This window comes from Ornithorhynchus anatinus, chromosome 2 (assembly GCF_004115215.2).
Source record: "Ornithorhynchus anatinus isolate Pmale09 chromosome 2, mOrnAna1.pri.v4, whole genome shotgun sequence".
Lineage (NCBI taxonomy): Eukaryota > Metazoa > Chordata > Mammalia > Monotremata > Ornithorhynchidae > Ornithorhynchus > Ornithorhynchus anatinus.
In genome coordinates, this window is record NC_041729.1 from 41,154,281 (window position 1) to 41,168,349 (window position 14,069).

The window sequence follows — 14,069 nt, forward strand, 5'->3', positions numbered from 1 at the left end:
GGCAGGTGGCAGTCTGCATGGTCGGAGGGCCGCTTCGGGGAGGACTGCCAAGAGGCCACCGGTCTCATTTGGCTCCCTGTGTGGCGGCTGCCCTGCGCCGGAGCTTCCCGGGAGCAGAAACTAAATGTCCGTCCCCAACTTGGGATATTGAGAAGTTGCGGCCATCTGGTCCAGGCATAAACATCCTGGTTCCAGGCAGGAACCTCGGAGAGTCAGGGGGGCCGTCCCTCTAGGCATAAGTGAATCATTCCTTTCGAATTGTGGCATTTAACCTGTTACGTTGACGGTCGAGATCTTTTCTGTTTCCGGGTCTGTCTTGTGAGCTCCTTGGGGGCTGAGGCCCACGTACCCTCCCTCTGCCCCTCGCCATCTCCCTCCACCATTCTACGTGTCTCTAAGTGGAGCCCTCCCCGGACCCCTCCTGTTTTCCGGCCAGCTTTTTCAGTGAATTTTTCTCTCCCCCCTCGTAGTCCTTCAGGGCCTGATTGAAATGAGATCGCCTTACCTCGAGGAGCTTTTGAGCATCCTCCTCTCAACCACCACCGAAACCACCTCCAAGGCTCCCGCCACCAAGCCTATCGCTATCGTGAGCTCCCTTCTGCTTCAGGAGCGCGAGGAGACTCCGGCGAAGGAGCCGGACGGCTGCGGGTAGGTCGCGGGGAGAGGGGCCGGGCCGGCTGGCCCATCCAGGGTCGTTCGGCTTTGCCTGGCCTGACCTGGACCGTTTACCTCAGCAGTGTAGAAGCCGCCCGTCTGGGTCCCTCCTCCGGGCTCCTCGTCGACTGGCTGGAAACACTGGATCCTGAGGTGATCAGCTGCTGCCCGGACCTTCAGCTGAGGCTGCTCTTCTCCTGGAACAAGGTGGGCGGAGAGCGCGGCTTTTCCTTCCCTCTGGGGCTACCTCCGGGGGCGCCTGAGCTAAGGCAGGAGGAAACGTCTGGGTGGGCCCCACAGGAGGATCACACAGAAGAGGGCTGCAGAAGTCTGCCCACCCCAGGTCCGGATCCAGATTCGTAGTCGCGTTGTCATCCCCACCTTAGGCCTCGTTGGGCTAGGGGCTCAGGCTAGGGATCGGCAGACCCAGGTCCTGGCCCCGGCTCTGGCCCTGGCCTGCTGTTTGACCCTGGGCCAGACACTTAACCTCTCTGGCCCTCATCTGTGAAACGGGAAAAAGGTCAATTGCGAGCCCGTTTTAGGACTGGGACCGTGTCTGACTTGGTAATCTTTATCAACTTCAGCACTTAGCACATAGTAAACGTTTAGTAGGTTCCATACTGATTATTTATTACCACTGGCACTTGCTGGCAAGTGGGAGGTTGTAGGCGAGATGCATCTTTGGAGCCAGCAGGTCATCTGGAGGACTGGGAGGCCAAGCTGGTTGAAGAAGCCTGGGTGGGGCTGCCTGGCACATGGCCGGGGAGGGAGCGCTTGAGGATGGGCCCTAATGTTTCCCTCCGGAAGGGGAAAGTACTGCCGGTCGGCACGCGATGGGGGAAGGGCAGGACTAGGGAGAGCACCCCCCAACCTCCAGAACCAGATGACGTAGATCTGGACCCCAGGATGGCTGTCACCACAGCCTGGGAGGAGGGGAGGCCCAGGCTGGGAGCAGAGGGGTAGAGACAAGCAAGTCTCAACCAAAAAATAAATCCAGGCCTGGCACAGGCCCCACATCTGCCGAACCCATCAGACCGGCCGAAGAAGCCACCGGCCTTAACCGGGGCCTCGGTTTCCACCCTTGCAGATCTCTACCCGTAAAGAACAAAGAAGGAAGGCGAGGGCCTTTGTATTGCCCAAAACCCTGCTGTTGGTCCAGTGGAAGGACCACTGCTCTGGGGGTCGAGAGACCTGGGTTTTGTCTCAGTTCTGCCTGCAAGGGGCCACTGAGGCAACCACCTGCTGGGATATTGTGCTACAAGATGGGGTCACAGTCACTTCGGCCCTACGTGGGTGCCGTGCCGACTGTGAAGACAAAACCTTGCTGTGTCCTTTGGAATGGGCAGCTCGCCTCTGTCCACCTGCTTGCACGGTGTGACCAGCAGCGGGCAAGAGAGAATGAGCAGGGCTGTATAAAACCACCGGCACACTACCATCCCCAGAACCGATTCCTCCATCTTGAAGTCTCAGGACGGCGGCTCGTCGTTCATCCCCGACGGGTGTTCCCGTCATCATCCGTGGCTGATTGATCGATTGACTCAGAAGGACAGGGACTCAAAGACTAAGCCGACGTAGCCCCCTCTGTAGCATCTACGTCTGGCGACGGACCCGAGCTCTCCAGCGGGTCCCCCGTGAGCTTTCTAGTCTCTGGACTAGGGAAAAAATAGCTTAGGTCCTCATTTCCCACAGTGGACTCCCGCAAGTTGCCAGTTGGCCCCAGCTGATAGTGAGTTTCTCTAGCAGACTGTCTGTTTTGATTGGCATTGACTTGTTCTGCCCTCATTGGAGAGTCGACCAAGAAAACTGTCTGCATGTTTCTGCATGTCCGTGCTTCCACTTGAGTGTGACACTTGATCCTGATTGTCCCTGGACTGTGTGGGCTGTGAGAAGTTTCTCTTACCTCATCCAGTTCTGTTTTTCTGTTTCCCCAGGTGAAGGGTCAGTCTTACTCCCAGATGCCTTCTTTTCGCCCGTACCTCTTGGCCCTCCTCACACACCAGTCCAACTGGACCACTTTGCATCAGTGCATCCACAGCCTCCTTGGCAAAAACCGGGAGCAGAGGTAAGTCATCTGAAGCGCCTGGGCCCAGCCCGTCTCCCAGTTTCGGGCCTCAGCCGTGGAATTGCTCTCGCTCTTCAGGACTGACCCCCCCCCCTCCTTATAATCGGTCATCAGTGGTCTTTTCTGAGCATTTAGCGCCCAACTAAGTGCCCAGGAAGGTGCAGTACAACTAAATTGGTTGACATGTTCCCTGCCCACGAGGAACGTTCAGTCTAGAGTGGGGAGACAGTCATTAAGATAAATTACGGATCGGTACGGGAGTGCTGTCCATCCTACTTCAGGGGGGTGGGTGAGTCAGCCGTGGTTGAATGGTGCCCACATCCAGACGTTGAGAGTGGAAGGCCTTTTTGGTTACAGGTAGTACCCACTGGTTCTCAGGTGAAGTTGCGTTTGCTCGAAAGCTTCCGTTGACCCGGAGTCAGACAGCCCATCTGGGCTCCTTTCTTATTCCCCGTAGCTCTGCCAAGGCAGGCAGTCCTGTAACTTGCCCAAAAGAGGGCATTCTGAGCTCCGGTCTTGGACCACACTCCAGTCACTCTCTGGTCTACATGTTCTTCTCCAGGAACATCAAATTCTTTCTTCGGGAGAGCTTAATTTTGTGGTGTTTAGTCGCTACTCTCCAAGTGGACTAAAGAGTGTTTGTCAAAAAAAAAAAGAAAAGAGTTGAACTCCTTTCATATAACACTGTGACCCAAAAAAAGTCTAGTGTGAGGGAGAAGAAACTCTAGAATCATTTCCTAATTTCCTGCACAGTAGTTGGTATTTTTTGTTAAGCGCTTACTATGTGCCGAGCACTGTTCTAAGCGCTGGGGTAGACATAGGGGAATCAGGTTGTCCCACGTGGGGCTCACAGTCTTAATCCCCATTTTACAGATGAGGGAACTGAGGCACAGAGAAGTTAAGTGACTTGCCCACAGTCACACAGCCGACAAGTGGCAGAGCTGGGATTCGAACTCATGAGCCCTGACTCCAAAGCCCATGCTCTTTCCACTGAGCCACGCTGCTTCTCGTAACAGTAGTCTCTGTTTCTTCTCTCGGAGATCCCAGCGGGATTCCTGTTTGGGAAGATTTCTCGCCTCCATGGCTCTCCCTTCCCAAGAAGATCGATTATTGGTCGGGCGGGACTTTGTCGGTTTCTTTTCGGACTGGAGCCCGTGGGTTCCCTCTTCCCGGAGGAGTCCTCTCCGGTGACGTTCCTGCCCGGGCTCACGCGGACCCCCTTGCTTTCTCCCAGATTCGACCCATCCGCGTCCCTGGATTTCCTGTGGGCCTGCATCCACATTCCCCGCATCTGGCAGGGAAGGGACCAACGGACTCCGCAGGTAGAGCGGGGTGGGTGGTCCGGCCGGTCGGGAGTCGTCTCGAGGGTTGTCTCGGCCTGTGTTCGGGGGCCGTGCCCGGCGGATCTCGTGACCCGCCTCCGGGCCGCGTTTTAGAAGCGGCGAGAGGAGTTTGTGCTCCGAGTCAAGGCCGCGGAACTGATCAGCCTGGTGGAGCTCATCCTGGCAGAGTCGGAAACCCGAAGCCCGAAGCCGGAAGAGGCCTCCTGCAGCTTCATCCAGTCCCGCCTGCCCCTACTGCTCAGCTGCTGTCACGGAGACGTAGAGAGCATCAAGAAAGTGAACGAGTACCTGACGGGTTGCATCCAGCAGTGGGGAGACAGGTGAGAGGGGAGGCCTGGCTCCGAGGAGGCCTCTGGATCACCGAGCACTTGGGTCCCCTTGCCCCAGTCCCCCCCAGCGGCTGAATGTTCTAAAATGTGTCTGCAGTTCTTTGGGTTTCAGGGTGTCCCAGGTGAGGGCAGAAACAGATGGTCAGAAAATTAGAGGGAGTTGGTGGCGCCCATCAATTAGCCTCGGGAGCGGGCGACTTGGGAGCGTTTTGCACGTGACTGCTGCCGAGGGATGGAGAGGAAAGCTTAGGACCCCTAACAGATGGAAGCGTAGCGTGGCCCTGTGGGGAACTTGCTCTTCCCTCTGTTTAAAGCCCAGCCCGGCTGTTCGCCAAAAACGCCCCGAGGAAGAATAGAATGGCCGGATCCCCAGAGAGGCCGGCTGACTGGCAGGCAGGCCGGCCGGCGGCTTGCCTCGAGGGGTTTGGGGACTGGAGGCGAACTGGCGAGAGGGCCTGGGGACCGGTGACCCGGTGAGAGAGGGGTAACGGTGGGGTGGGTGGCATCTCTTCCAGCCTGGTGGGGAGACGGTGCCAGGACCTCCTCCTTCAGATCTACCTGCAGCTGCCTGAGCTTCTAGGGCCCATGCCCGAAAGTCTCCTCAACAGCCAAGGGGCTACTGACAGCAGTACATGCAAGGTGAGCGGGGTGGGCTTTGGGGCAGGGGCGCCTCTGCACCCTCATAAACTCTGGGTCAGGCCGGAAACGGTCCCTGCCGGACCGGGGCTTCCGGGGTCCCGGACCGGGAGAAGTGTGCTTTTCGGGGGTTTTGTTTTCTTTCTCAAACTCGAGTCGTCTAGCTGATTGTCACCATTCTTTGCTTTTCCCGTTGTCGGCGGAGATTTGATCTCAGAGCTAGGAAGGGTTTGCGCGGCCCGGATGGGCTCGGTGGTCGGGGAAGCCCACGGGGACCTAGGCCACCGCTGTCTTTAGCTTGCGTCCTCTGAGACTGAAGAACCCGCTTCAATCTCCCAACTCCCAGAGTGGCTCGGTGCACTTGAAACTGCCTCATCTCCCCCAGAGTGGCCGCTCGGGTTCCGGAGTGGTCGATATCAGCTGCTCACGCCGATCGCCCAACCCCCATACACCGACCTGCTCCCGCGCACCGCCTACACACGCTCGCACTCTATCCGGTGTTGATTACCAGTCTGCAGTTCCAAATGCTGCCTCTTAGGATACGAGGAAGTTGACTTTGAAGCATCGCTTTAGTCATGCACCAAAGGGCATACTCCAAGGACAGCTGGAAATCTGTGGATTTGATCTCAATCGGTAGTTAAAAAGGCCAATGATTTAGAGCAGGAGGAACGATTGCCTCTTAAAAGATTATTCGAAACCCTCTTGGCAAACCCAAAGGCAGGCTCCTCGCGTAGGGATCTTTGATTTACCAAAAGCCAGGGTAGATCCAGTAGGGACGCATCAGACGGTGGCGTCCACCCTCCCGGAACGCCGCCGTCGGAAAAACCGAGGTTGGGAAGCCGGCCCGATCAACTGCCATCCCCCCTTTCAGCTCGACGCCCTGGTTCATCGATTCATCACCCTCCTCGCCGACACCAGCGACTCCAAATCCTCCGAGGGCCGTGTGGCAGATGCCAACATGGCGTGCCGGAAGCTGGCCGTGGCGCACCCCATCCTTCTGCTCAGGTGCTGGTGTCTCCCCTCCCACACCCCGAAAGGACCCAGAGGATGGTGGCTCCCCCCCGCCCCCCCCCCCCCCGCACCGGCACTGCCAGCCACCCCAGAGCGTGCGGAGACCCTCCCCGGGGGCCCTCTGCTCCCTCTCTGCTCCCTCTCCGCCCTCTGTCCCCTCCCCCTTCCCCCCCTTCACCTCCCCTCAGCTAAGCCCCCTTCCCCTCCCCTCAGCACTGTGCTCATCTGTATATATTTTTATTACCCATTTTGGTAATAAGGTGTGCGTCCCCTCGATCCTATTTATCGTGATCACGTTGTCTGGCTTCTGTCCGTCCGTCTCCCCCGATCAGACTGTGAGCCCGGCGTCGGCCGGGGACGGCGTCTCTCTGTTGCCGGATTGTCCATTCCGAGCGCTTAGTACGGTGCTCTGCGCCTAGTAAGCGCTCGATAGATACGTTGGAACGGACGAATGAAGAGGAAACGGTAGCGGCGGGGGCTTGGCCAGGGATCCGGCCTCGGCCGTCTCGACGAGGAAGCGCCGCCGAGACCCTCCGGGTCGTCCGGGACCGGACGGTGGCTCGGGAGGGTTCCCGAGCGCGGCCCTCCCGCCGCGGAGTCGGGACCCCCGAATGGGGTGTCGGGGTTTCGGGGGTAAGTCCGGGGAGTCGGGGGACGGCCGACGCTGAGGGCCGTCGCGTGTTCTCCAGGCACCTCCCCATGACCGCCGCCCTGCTCCACGGGAGGATTCACCTCAACTTCCAGGAGTTTCGGCAGCAGAACCATCTGACGTTCTTCGTTCACGTGCTGGGCATCCTGGAGCTGCTGCAGCCGCAGGTGTTCCAGGCGGAGCACCAGGGGGCGCTTTGGGACTGTCTTCGCTCCTTCATCCGATTGCTCCTGGTAGGAAACTCCCCCTGTTCCCGATGGGAAGAGCTCCCACCTCGCTGTCCGTCTGGGACCGTCTTTCCCGTATCTTCGCTCCCCCAGTGGGAGAGAGAGAACGAACGAGCGCGCGTGTACGTGTGTTCGTCGGTCGGGGGGGTTCACCGAGCGCTTGCCGTGTGCGGGGCACCGTCCTAAGCACCCGGGAGCCCTCCCTCCTCACCTCCGCCAAACTCACTCGCTTTCCCTCTTCAAAGCCGTACTGAGAGCTCACCTCCTCCGAGGGGCCTTCCCACACTGAGCTTTCCCCTCTGCTCCCTCCCCCTTCCCCTCAGCTGAGCCCCCTTTCCCTCTGCTCCTCCCCCCCTCCTTTCCCCTCCCCTCAGCCCTGTGCTCATTTGTATTTTCCATCGTTTTAATGAGATGCTCTTCCCCTCGATTCTATTTATTGCCATTGTTCCTGTCCGTCCGTCTCCCCCGATTAGACCGTAAGCCCGTCGGAGGGCAGGGACCGTCTCTATCTGTTACCGATTTGTACATTCCAAGCGCTTAGTACAGTGCTCTGCACATAGTAAGCGCTCAGTGAACACTATTGAACGAACGAATGAATATTATTAGCCTATTTATATTGTTAATGAGGTGTACATCCCCTTGATTCTATTTATCGTGATTACGTTGCCTTGTCTTTGTGCGCCCGTCTCCCCCGATTAGACCGTGAGCCCGTCGTCGGGCAGGGATGGTCTCTCTCTGTTGCCGAATCGTACATTCCGAGCGCCTAGTACGGTGCTCTGCGCATAGTAAGCGCTCAGTAAATACCATTGAATGAATGAATGAATTGGGAGAGCACGGTGTAACTAACAGTAAACAGACCCGCCCCCCTGCCCGCAACGAGCTCACTGTCTAGAGGGCGAAACTCACGGTGGAAAGGGGGAGTGTGCGTGGGGCGGGCTTCCGGAAAGGGGACCCACCGGGGGCGGCTGCAGGGCAAGTCTCGAGGGGTTAAACCGTGAGCCAGAGGGACGGGGAAGGGAAATCCGGAAAGAAGAGTCGGAGGTCGTCTTCGAGGACCCAGAAAGAGGAAGGAGAAAGGTGAGGGGAGGATCCCTCCCCCACCCCGACCACAGAGGGTCAGATACAGAAAAGTAACACCTCGGAGTAGACTGCCAGAAGCACGGGGGGTGGGGGGAGGAATGAAATCCCGGGATTGGCCAAGAGGCAGACCAGAGGTGAGGAAACCCACCTTGAGGTGGAACCAGAGAGGAGTACGGGACGGTGGAGAGGTTAAAGGGCCTGTGGCACGGTGATCTCTCTTCTGCCGGCCAGAAGCTAGCTACCCATAGGCGTGTTGAGGCAACGGCAAGGAGGGCCACAGAATGCAAACTGCCGAGTCTCATTGCCGGCCCAGCTGCAGTCGGGGCAGCTCTCCGGCTGGGATGGGGTGGTACTCGTCCTCTTCTGGCCGGACAGGAGGACTCCGAGGGGGGAGGCCGGGGACCGGAGGCGACACCTGAGGGTTATTTGCGTGTACCCCGGACTACGGACGGACTCTCCATCGCCTTGGTTTTTCACCTCAGAATTACAGGAAGTCCTCCCGTCACCTCGCCGCCTTCATCAGCAGATTTGTCCAGTTTATCCACAAGTACATCACGTGCAACGCCCCGGCAGCAGTCTCTTTCCTGCAGAAGCACTCTGACCCGCTCCAGTGAGTATCCTCTCCTGCCCGGCCACCAGATCGGACTCGATAACGTAGCAGGCGGAAACCCACGGTTGAATCGAGGTGGAGTAGAAAGCCTCCTGTCACGTCTGTTTTCTGTACTTCCTGAGCACCTAGTACAGCGCACCGCACCAAGGCAGCGCTCAGGAGGTGCGAGTCCTCCCGACCAGCCAGCAGAGCCCCCAAGGAGTCGGGGAAAGGAATAGAGAGCAGAGAGCAGTAGATCTGGGTTGACGAGTGCTAGACTTTCATCACAAAACCAATGGAAAGGATTCCTAACTGTCACTCCTCCCGTTCGGGTGGCTCTTTCCTGGGACCTGGCAACTGAGCCCCGTCTTCTTTTCCCATAGTTCCCCATTGCAGTGACCCACGCTACCCTCCGGCTCCTTCCCCATGACGCCCCGTCCATTGCCGTGTTGACACTAGTCAAGAGCTACTGCTTTCTCTTAAGTGCTCAATAAATGACATCGATTGATTGTTGGATGGATTCTCTCTGTCCTCCAGTGACCTGTCTTCAGAGAACAACGACCTGGTGATGCTCAAGTCCGTCCTGGCCGGACTGAGCCTGCCAAGCAGGAGCGGCCCGGCGGACCGGGGTTCGGACGAGGACAGGGCCGGTAAGGGAGGAGTGCTCGCTCTCCGGGAAACCTGGCCCGGTGGCAGGGGAGGTGACCCAGTCCGAGCCCGTCTTAGGAGCCAGACTTGGTTAGACCGAAGAGCCGGACCTCCTGGTTTTTCCGTGTTCACGGTCTCTTCCCTGAGTCCGGGCAGCCACGTTCCACACTGGGTATTCATTCGTTCATTCAGCCGTATTTATTGAGCGCTCACTGTCTGCAGAGCACTGTGTTAAGTGCTTGGAAAGTGCAATTCAACAATAGAGACAGTCCCTGCCCACACCGGGCTTACAGCCCCTCGTACTCAGGGGCGACATCAGAGTCTGCCATGGTAGAAACCCAGACTTCTGAAGGAGAAAATTGGCCAGGGCCTCCGGTCCCCAGGGTAGCAGACTGCGTAGCCGGTAAACTGAGCAGGGCCCACCCCCCTTCCAACTTCCTTGAACCCATGAGACCATCAGGTGGTGGCGTGGGGGAGACAGACGAGGACAGAGGGGAGCTCATCACGAACTGAACAGAGCCTGGAAAGGGCAGCCACAGAATGATCCCTGATTTCTCCTCCAGATGAGAGCACGGCAGGTTCTCTGCCACTGGTCAGTGTCTCCCTCTTCACTCCTCTGACCGCAGCCGAAATGACTCCCTATATGAAGAGGCTGTCCAGGGGCCAGACTGTGGAAGGTAAGCGGGAGCCATCTAGGTCAGGGAGGGCCCTCGCGTTCCAGCCCGGGTTCCCTCCCGCTTCCCGAGGGAAGGGAGAAGCTGGGAAGTAAAGCAACAGTGTTGGAGCCTACAAACTGAGAATGCGCTGGAGGGATGGGGAAGGGTACGGCAGTGTAGAAGCAGGCCTGGAGATCCTGCACATAGCCCCGCCCTGATCCCTGCCTGCTTCAAGCCGAGGGGAGCAGGAGAAAGGGGGAGCGACGGTGACTCCGTCTTGTCCCAGCCCTCTCCCCACATCCTGGAACCACAGAGGGCTGCATTCAAGCCTAAAGGCCCCCTCGCTCTGTTTTACCAGTGAGCCCTTCCCTGGGGCTGTGAGCGTCCTGCAGATTGGGGGCTCCCTTCTCCCCATTTGGTTTCAGTCCCCCTAAGGTTCCCTTAGGTTCTCAGGAGAAAGGAGAGGAGGGGAGCCGGTAAGGGCGGGAGGTGGACAAGAGGTAAAGCACCAACGGCCTCCCTCCTTTCCGTCTACCGTGACCTTCCTTCTCTGACTCGACCTCCCTTGCTCTCTGCCCTGCTGGCGTTTTTTTCCTCCTGTTTCACCCCTTCTGGTTCTCTGTCCTTCACACTCCCCAGGGGAGCTGTGGAAGCAGGAGCACCTCCCACTTCTCCCCAGCCAAGAGGTTATAGGGATCAACCTGCAACTGATCCCTAGTTTGTTTAGAGAGGGTAGAATGCTCCTTTGTGTCTACTGGGAGCTGGGTAAGACGTCGGTAAGGGCTTACTCGTTTCCTGGTTCTGTTTCCCGAGGGTCCGCCCAGAGCCGATCAGGGGATTCCCAGCCAGGGGTGCCGGGTGGGCTATACCCTGGTGTGGGCTATGGAAGGAGCGCATTATAGAAAGAGTCCAGGTCCCCAAGGCCACTGGGAGCCCAGGCTGGGCCCCTCTCAGCCGGGGGACACACTTCCCGTTACGTTTGTCCTCGGAGGCTCAGCCGAGGACATTCCTCTCGGGCGCTTCCAGCCATTGTCCTCCTTCCCGTCCTAGATATCTTGGAGGTTCTGAGCGACATCGATGAAATGTCCCGACGGAGGCCGGAGATCCTGGGCTTCTTCTCCGTGAGTGTGCTGGGCTGGCGGGAGGCAGGCGGGGGAGGAGGCGGGGGGGGATGGTGCTCCCCCCAAGGCCGTCAGTGACCCAGGCCACTCTGAGTGTGCCGCGGGGTTCGTGCTTCGGAAGGCTCATCCCGCTGCCCTGTTGGGGTTCCTTTCACCCTGAAGTGCGGGTGTGCTATGGCCTATGATAGTCCCTGTGGGGTGTGGTTGGGGAGGATGGGAGTGCAAGGGAAGGCTGCCAAGGGTGAAAGATGAGGTCTCCGGCTCTGGGCCTGAGGGCGGAAGGGGCCGGGAGTGGTGGGGGTCCTCCCTTCAGAGCCACCATCTCACCCCTGAAGAGCCAGCCTTGGCTGGATTGGGATGGATTTCTCCAGCTGTGAAGGCCGGGCCGGGCCCGGCCCGGCCCAGGGTCGTCGGGCCAGCACCGGGCAGAGCCAGCCTGGGCCTGTGCTGCCTCTCTAGCTTACCTGCGTCCTTCCCATTGCAGGCTGGGTGAGGTTCAGGTCAGGGAAGTAGAGACATCTCAGAAAGGAAGTGAATTCAGTATGAAGAGGAACTCGCTTCCTGCGGCACAATCTCATGCCCAGGTGGTGTTTGCCGAGCTCCGAGAAGCACCCGGGGCCGAGCCGCTTCCAGTCCATCCGGGGCCCCGGACAACCTCGAGGCCCTCAGCTCGGAGCTCTGCTAGGTCTGGGCCAGACTGGGCCGGAGATTCCTAGCCCAGCTTCCTCTTCCAGGCTTAGCTGTTTCCTCCAGTCCAGGGCCAGAGGTTTGGACCTGGGGCCGAGGGCCAGGAACTTGGGTCAGGACGCTTTTCTCTCCTCCCAGACCAACCTGCAGAGGCTGATGAGCTCCTCCGAAGAGGCCTGTCGCCACCTGGCCTTTAACCTGGCCCTGCGCTCCATCCAGCACAACCCCAGGTGAGCAGCACAAGGGCTTCTGCTCGCTTAGCATCTCCCCCCACCTCCCTCCCCGAGGTCCAAGCCCCTGTACCCTCCCCTCATTACCGTACCTTCTCCAACTTCGTTGGCTTTTAAAAACAAAACCGTTTCCTGGGCGTAACCCTCGTCTGGATACCTTTTTCAAACAGAATAGCTAGAATAAAGCCACCAGCCAGTGCCAGGGAGTGCTTCTGAGGCCCCCTCTCCCTCTGGTCTTCAAGCACCGTACCCTGGCGGTTCGGAGACTTTCCGTCTGTCGGCAATCGTCTGGGTTGGGGCAGGAGCGCTGATGAGGGTGTGTCCGACTTTCCAGCATCGCCGCCGACTTCCTCCCTACTTACATGTACTGCTTGGGCAGCCGGGACTTCGAGGTGGTGCAGACCGCACTGAAGAACCTGCCCGAGTTCACCCTGCTCTGCCAAGGTAACAAGCCCGGAGCTTTCCCCTTTCCTTCCTTCCCCTCCCGGTCCAGATGAGGCCACAGGCCGGTTCCACATGGGCTTCCCAGGCTGTAACCCTCTCCATCCGTTTCTTCCTGGTTAGGATGAGCCCCTCCCTATTAATACCCTCTCACTGACTGACCACCCCACCCCCCGAGGGGCCGCTTGGAGCCCGCCACCCGCCTCCTTGGATGCAGGATGGTGTAGTAGCGTGGCTCAGTGGAAAGAGCACGGGCTTTGGAGTCAGAGGTCATGGGTTCGAATCCTGCCTCTGCCACTTGTCAGCTTTGTGACTGTGGGCACCTCACGTAACTTCTCTGTGCCTCAGTTCCCTCATCTGTAAAATGGGGATTAAGACTGTGAGCCCCACGTGGGACAACTTGATTCCCCTGTGTCTACCCCAGGCACATAGTAAGCGCTTAACAAATACCAACATTATTATTATTATTATTAGCTCAAAAATCATGGAAGGGGAGTTATGCAGAAAACTCTGAACCCACCTGCCCCTTCAGGGGAGTGGGGGCCAAGGAGAGTTAATGGACTAGCCTCCCCTGCCCCCCTAGCAGGCACGGTTAGATCATGTCTCCTCTTTCCACCGGCCCTCCTCCAAGGGGCAGGGTAGCCTTGGGGCCCGGGGCCCGGTGTCTGGTGTCTGATTTATGCTCCGCTCACAAGATGTTTCTTCGCTTCAGAACACGCGGCAGTACTGCTGCACAGAGCTTTCCTGGTCGGGATGTACGGACAGGTCGATACCAGCTCCCAGATCTCGGAGGCCTTGAAGATCCTGCACATGGAAGCCATGATGTGACGACTGTCGGAGCAGAGGGCCGTTGGAACAAAGCAGCCCTCTGCCTCATCGGGGACACCTGAATGGACCATTTCCCTGAGGGTTTGAGGGGGCGGGGGGCAGGGGGCTGAGCCCCAGGAGGTTTGGGCTCCCTTCGTGCTCCTGGTGGGCAGAAGGGTAGGAGAAGGGAGCAAGGTTCTGCCCTGGCACTGGGCATCCGTACGGGAACAACGAGGCTTTAAAGCAGTGAGAGTGGAGCTGGGGGTGGGGGCCTGTTAGCCCGGAAATTATCATCTTCAGGTCACTGTGGGTAGGAAGGGAGTCCGGGTCCCTGCCTCCCCAGCCGCCCTCTCAGAGGGACTCCGTGTTGGGTGGTTGGATAGGTAGGCTGGAGCCGGGAGGAGAAACTATCCTCCGTCCACACTGAAAGCTACTTCGGGCAGCAGCTGTTCTTTTTAAATTAAATCACGTGATTTCCAGTGTGCCTGGAGGCTCTCTTTCTCTGGGGTCTTTCTCAGATTTGGGGTTTTTTTTGCCTCCGTCAGCCTGCTCTTCTTCTAGTGTCTGCACCGTCTGGTTTGGGTCTCTCTCTCCCAATGCCTTAAACTGCCTTCCCGAGATCAGTTCCTGAGTCCTTTTCCCATCCATCGTCTCGCCTGCCGGCAGTCAGCAAAACCAAGTGGAGGGCGCCCGGGGAACGGATGGGAGAGCTGGATCCGAAGCCCGCTGCTACCACTCCCTGTGGGATCAAGGGCAAGCTATTTCACTTCAGTTTCCCCGTCTGTAAAATGGGAATGATCATCTCCGCCCTTCCTTACTCCACAGCTGGGAAACCCATTTGTTAGATTTACAGGGATTCATTGTCAGATTTACACTTACATAATAATAATTGCTTAGCA

General features: G+C 58.4%; 1 protein-coding gene across 2 annotated transcripts in view; it reads left to right on the forward strand.

The window, feature by feature from the left end:
- Positions 1-13,654, forward strand: part of INTS1 (integrator complex subunit 1) — a 39,746-nt gene extending 26,092 nt beyond the window's left edge. Inside the window, exons 33-47 of one of the 2 annotated variants that reach the window (XM_029054137.1) lie at positions 471-648; positions 735-861; positions 2,586-2,716; positions 3,951-4,038; positions 4,153-4,379; positions 4,904-5,027; positions 5,896-6,029; positions 6,725-6,917; positions 8,474-8,601; positions 9,118-9,230; positions 9,792-9,905; positions 10,935-11,005; positions 11,831-11,922; positions 12,257-12,366; positions 13,076-13,654. In XM_029054137.1, coding sequence (XP_028909970.1) covers positions 471-648; positions 735-861; positions 2,586-2,716; positions 3,951-4,038; positions 4,153-4,379; positions 4,904-5,027; positions 5,896-6,029; positions 6,725-6,917; positions 8,474-8,601; positions 9,118-9,230; positions 9,792-9,905; positions 10,935-11,005; positions 11,831-11,922; positions 12,257-12,366; positions 13,076-13,191 — 1,946 coding nt within the window. In that variant the 3' untranslated portion in view covers positions 13,192-13,654. The remainder of the gene's footprint in view (positions 1-470; positions 649-734; positions 862-2,585; positions 2,717-3,950; positions 4,039-4,152; positions 4,380-4,903; positions 5,028-5,895; positions 6,030-6,724; positions 6,918-8,473; positions 8,602-9,117; positions 9,231-9,791; positions 9,906-10,934; positions 11,006-11,830; positions 11,923-12,256; positions 12,367-13,075) is intronic. The other variant, XM_029054138.1, reaches the window with a different exon arrangement.
- The last annotated feature ends 415 nt before the right edge of the window (positions 13,655-14,069 follow it).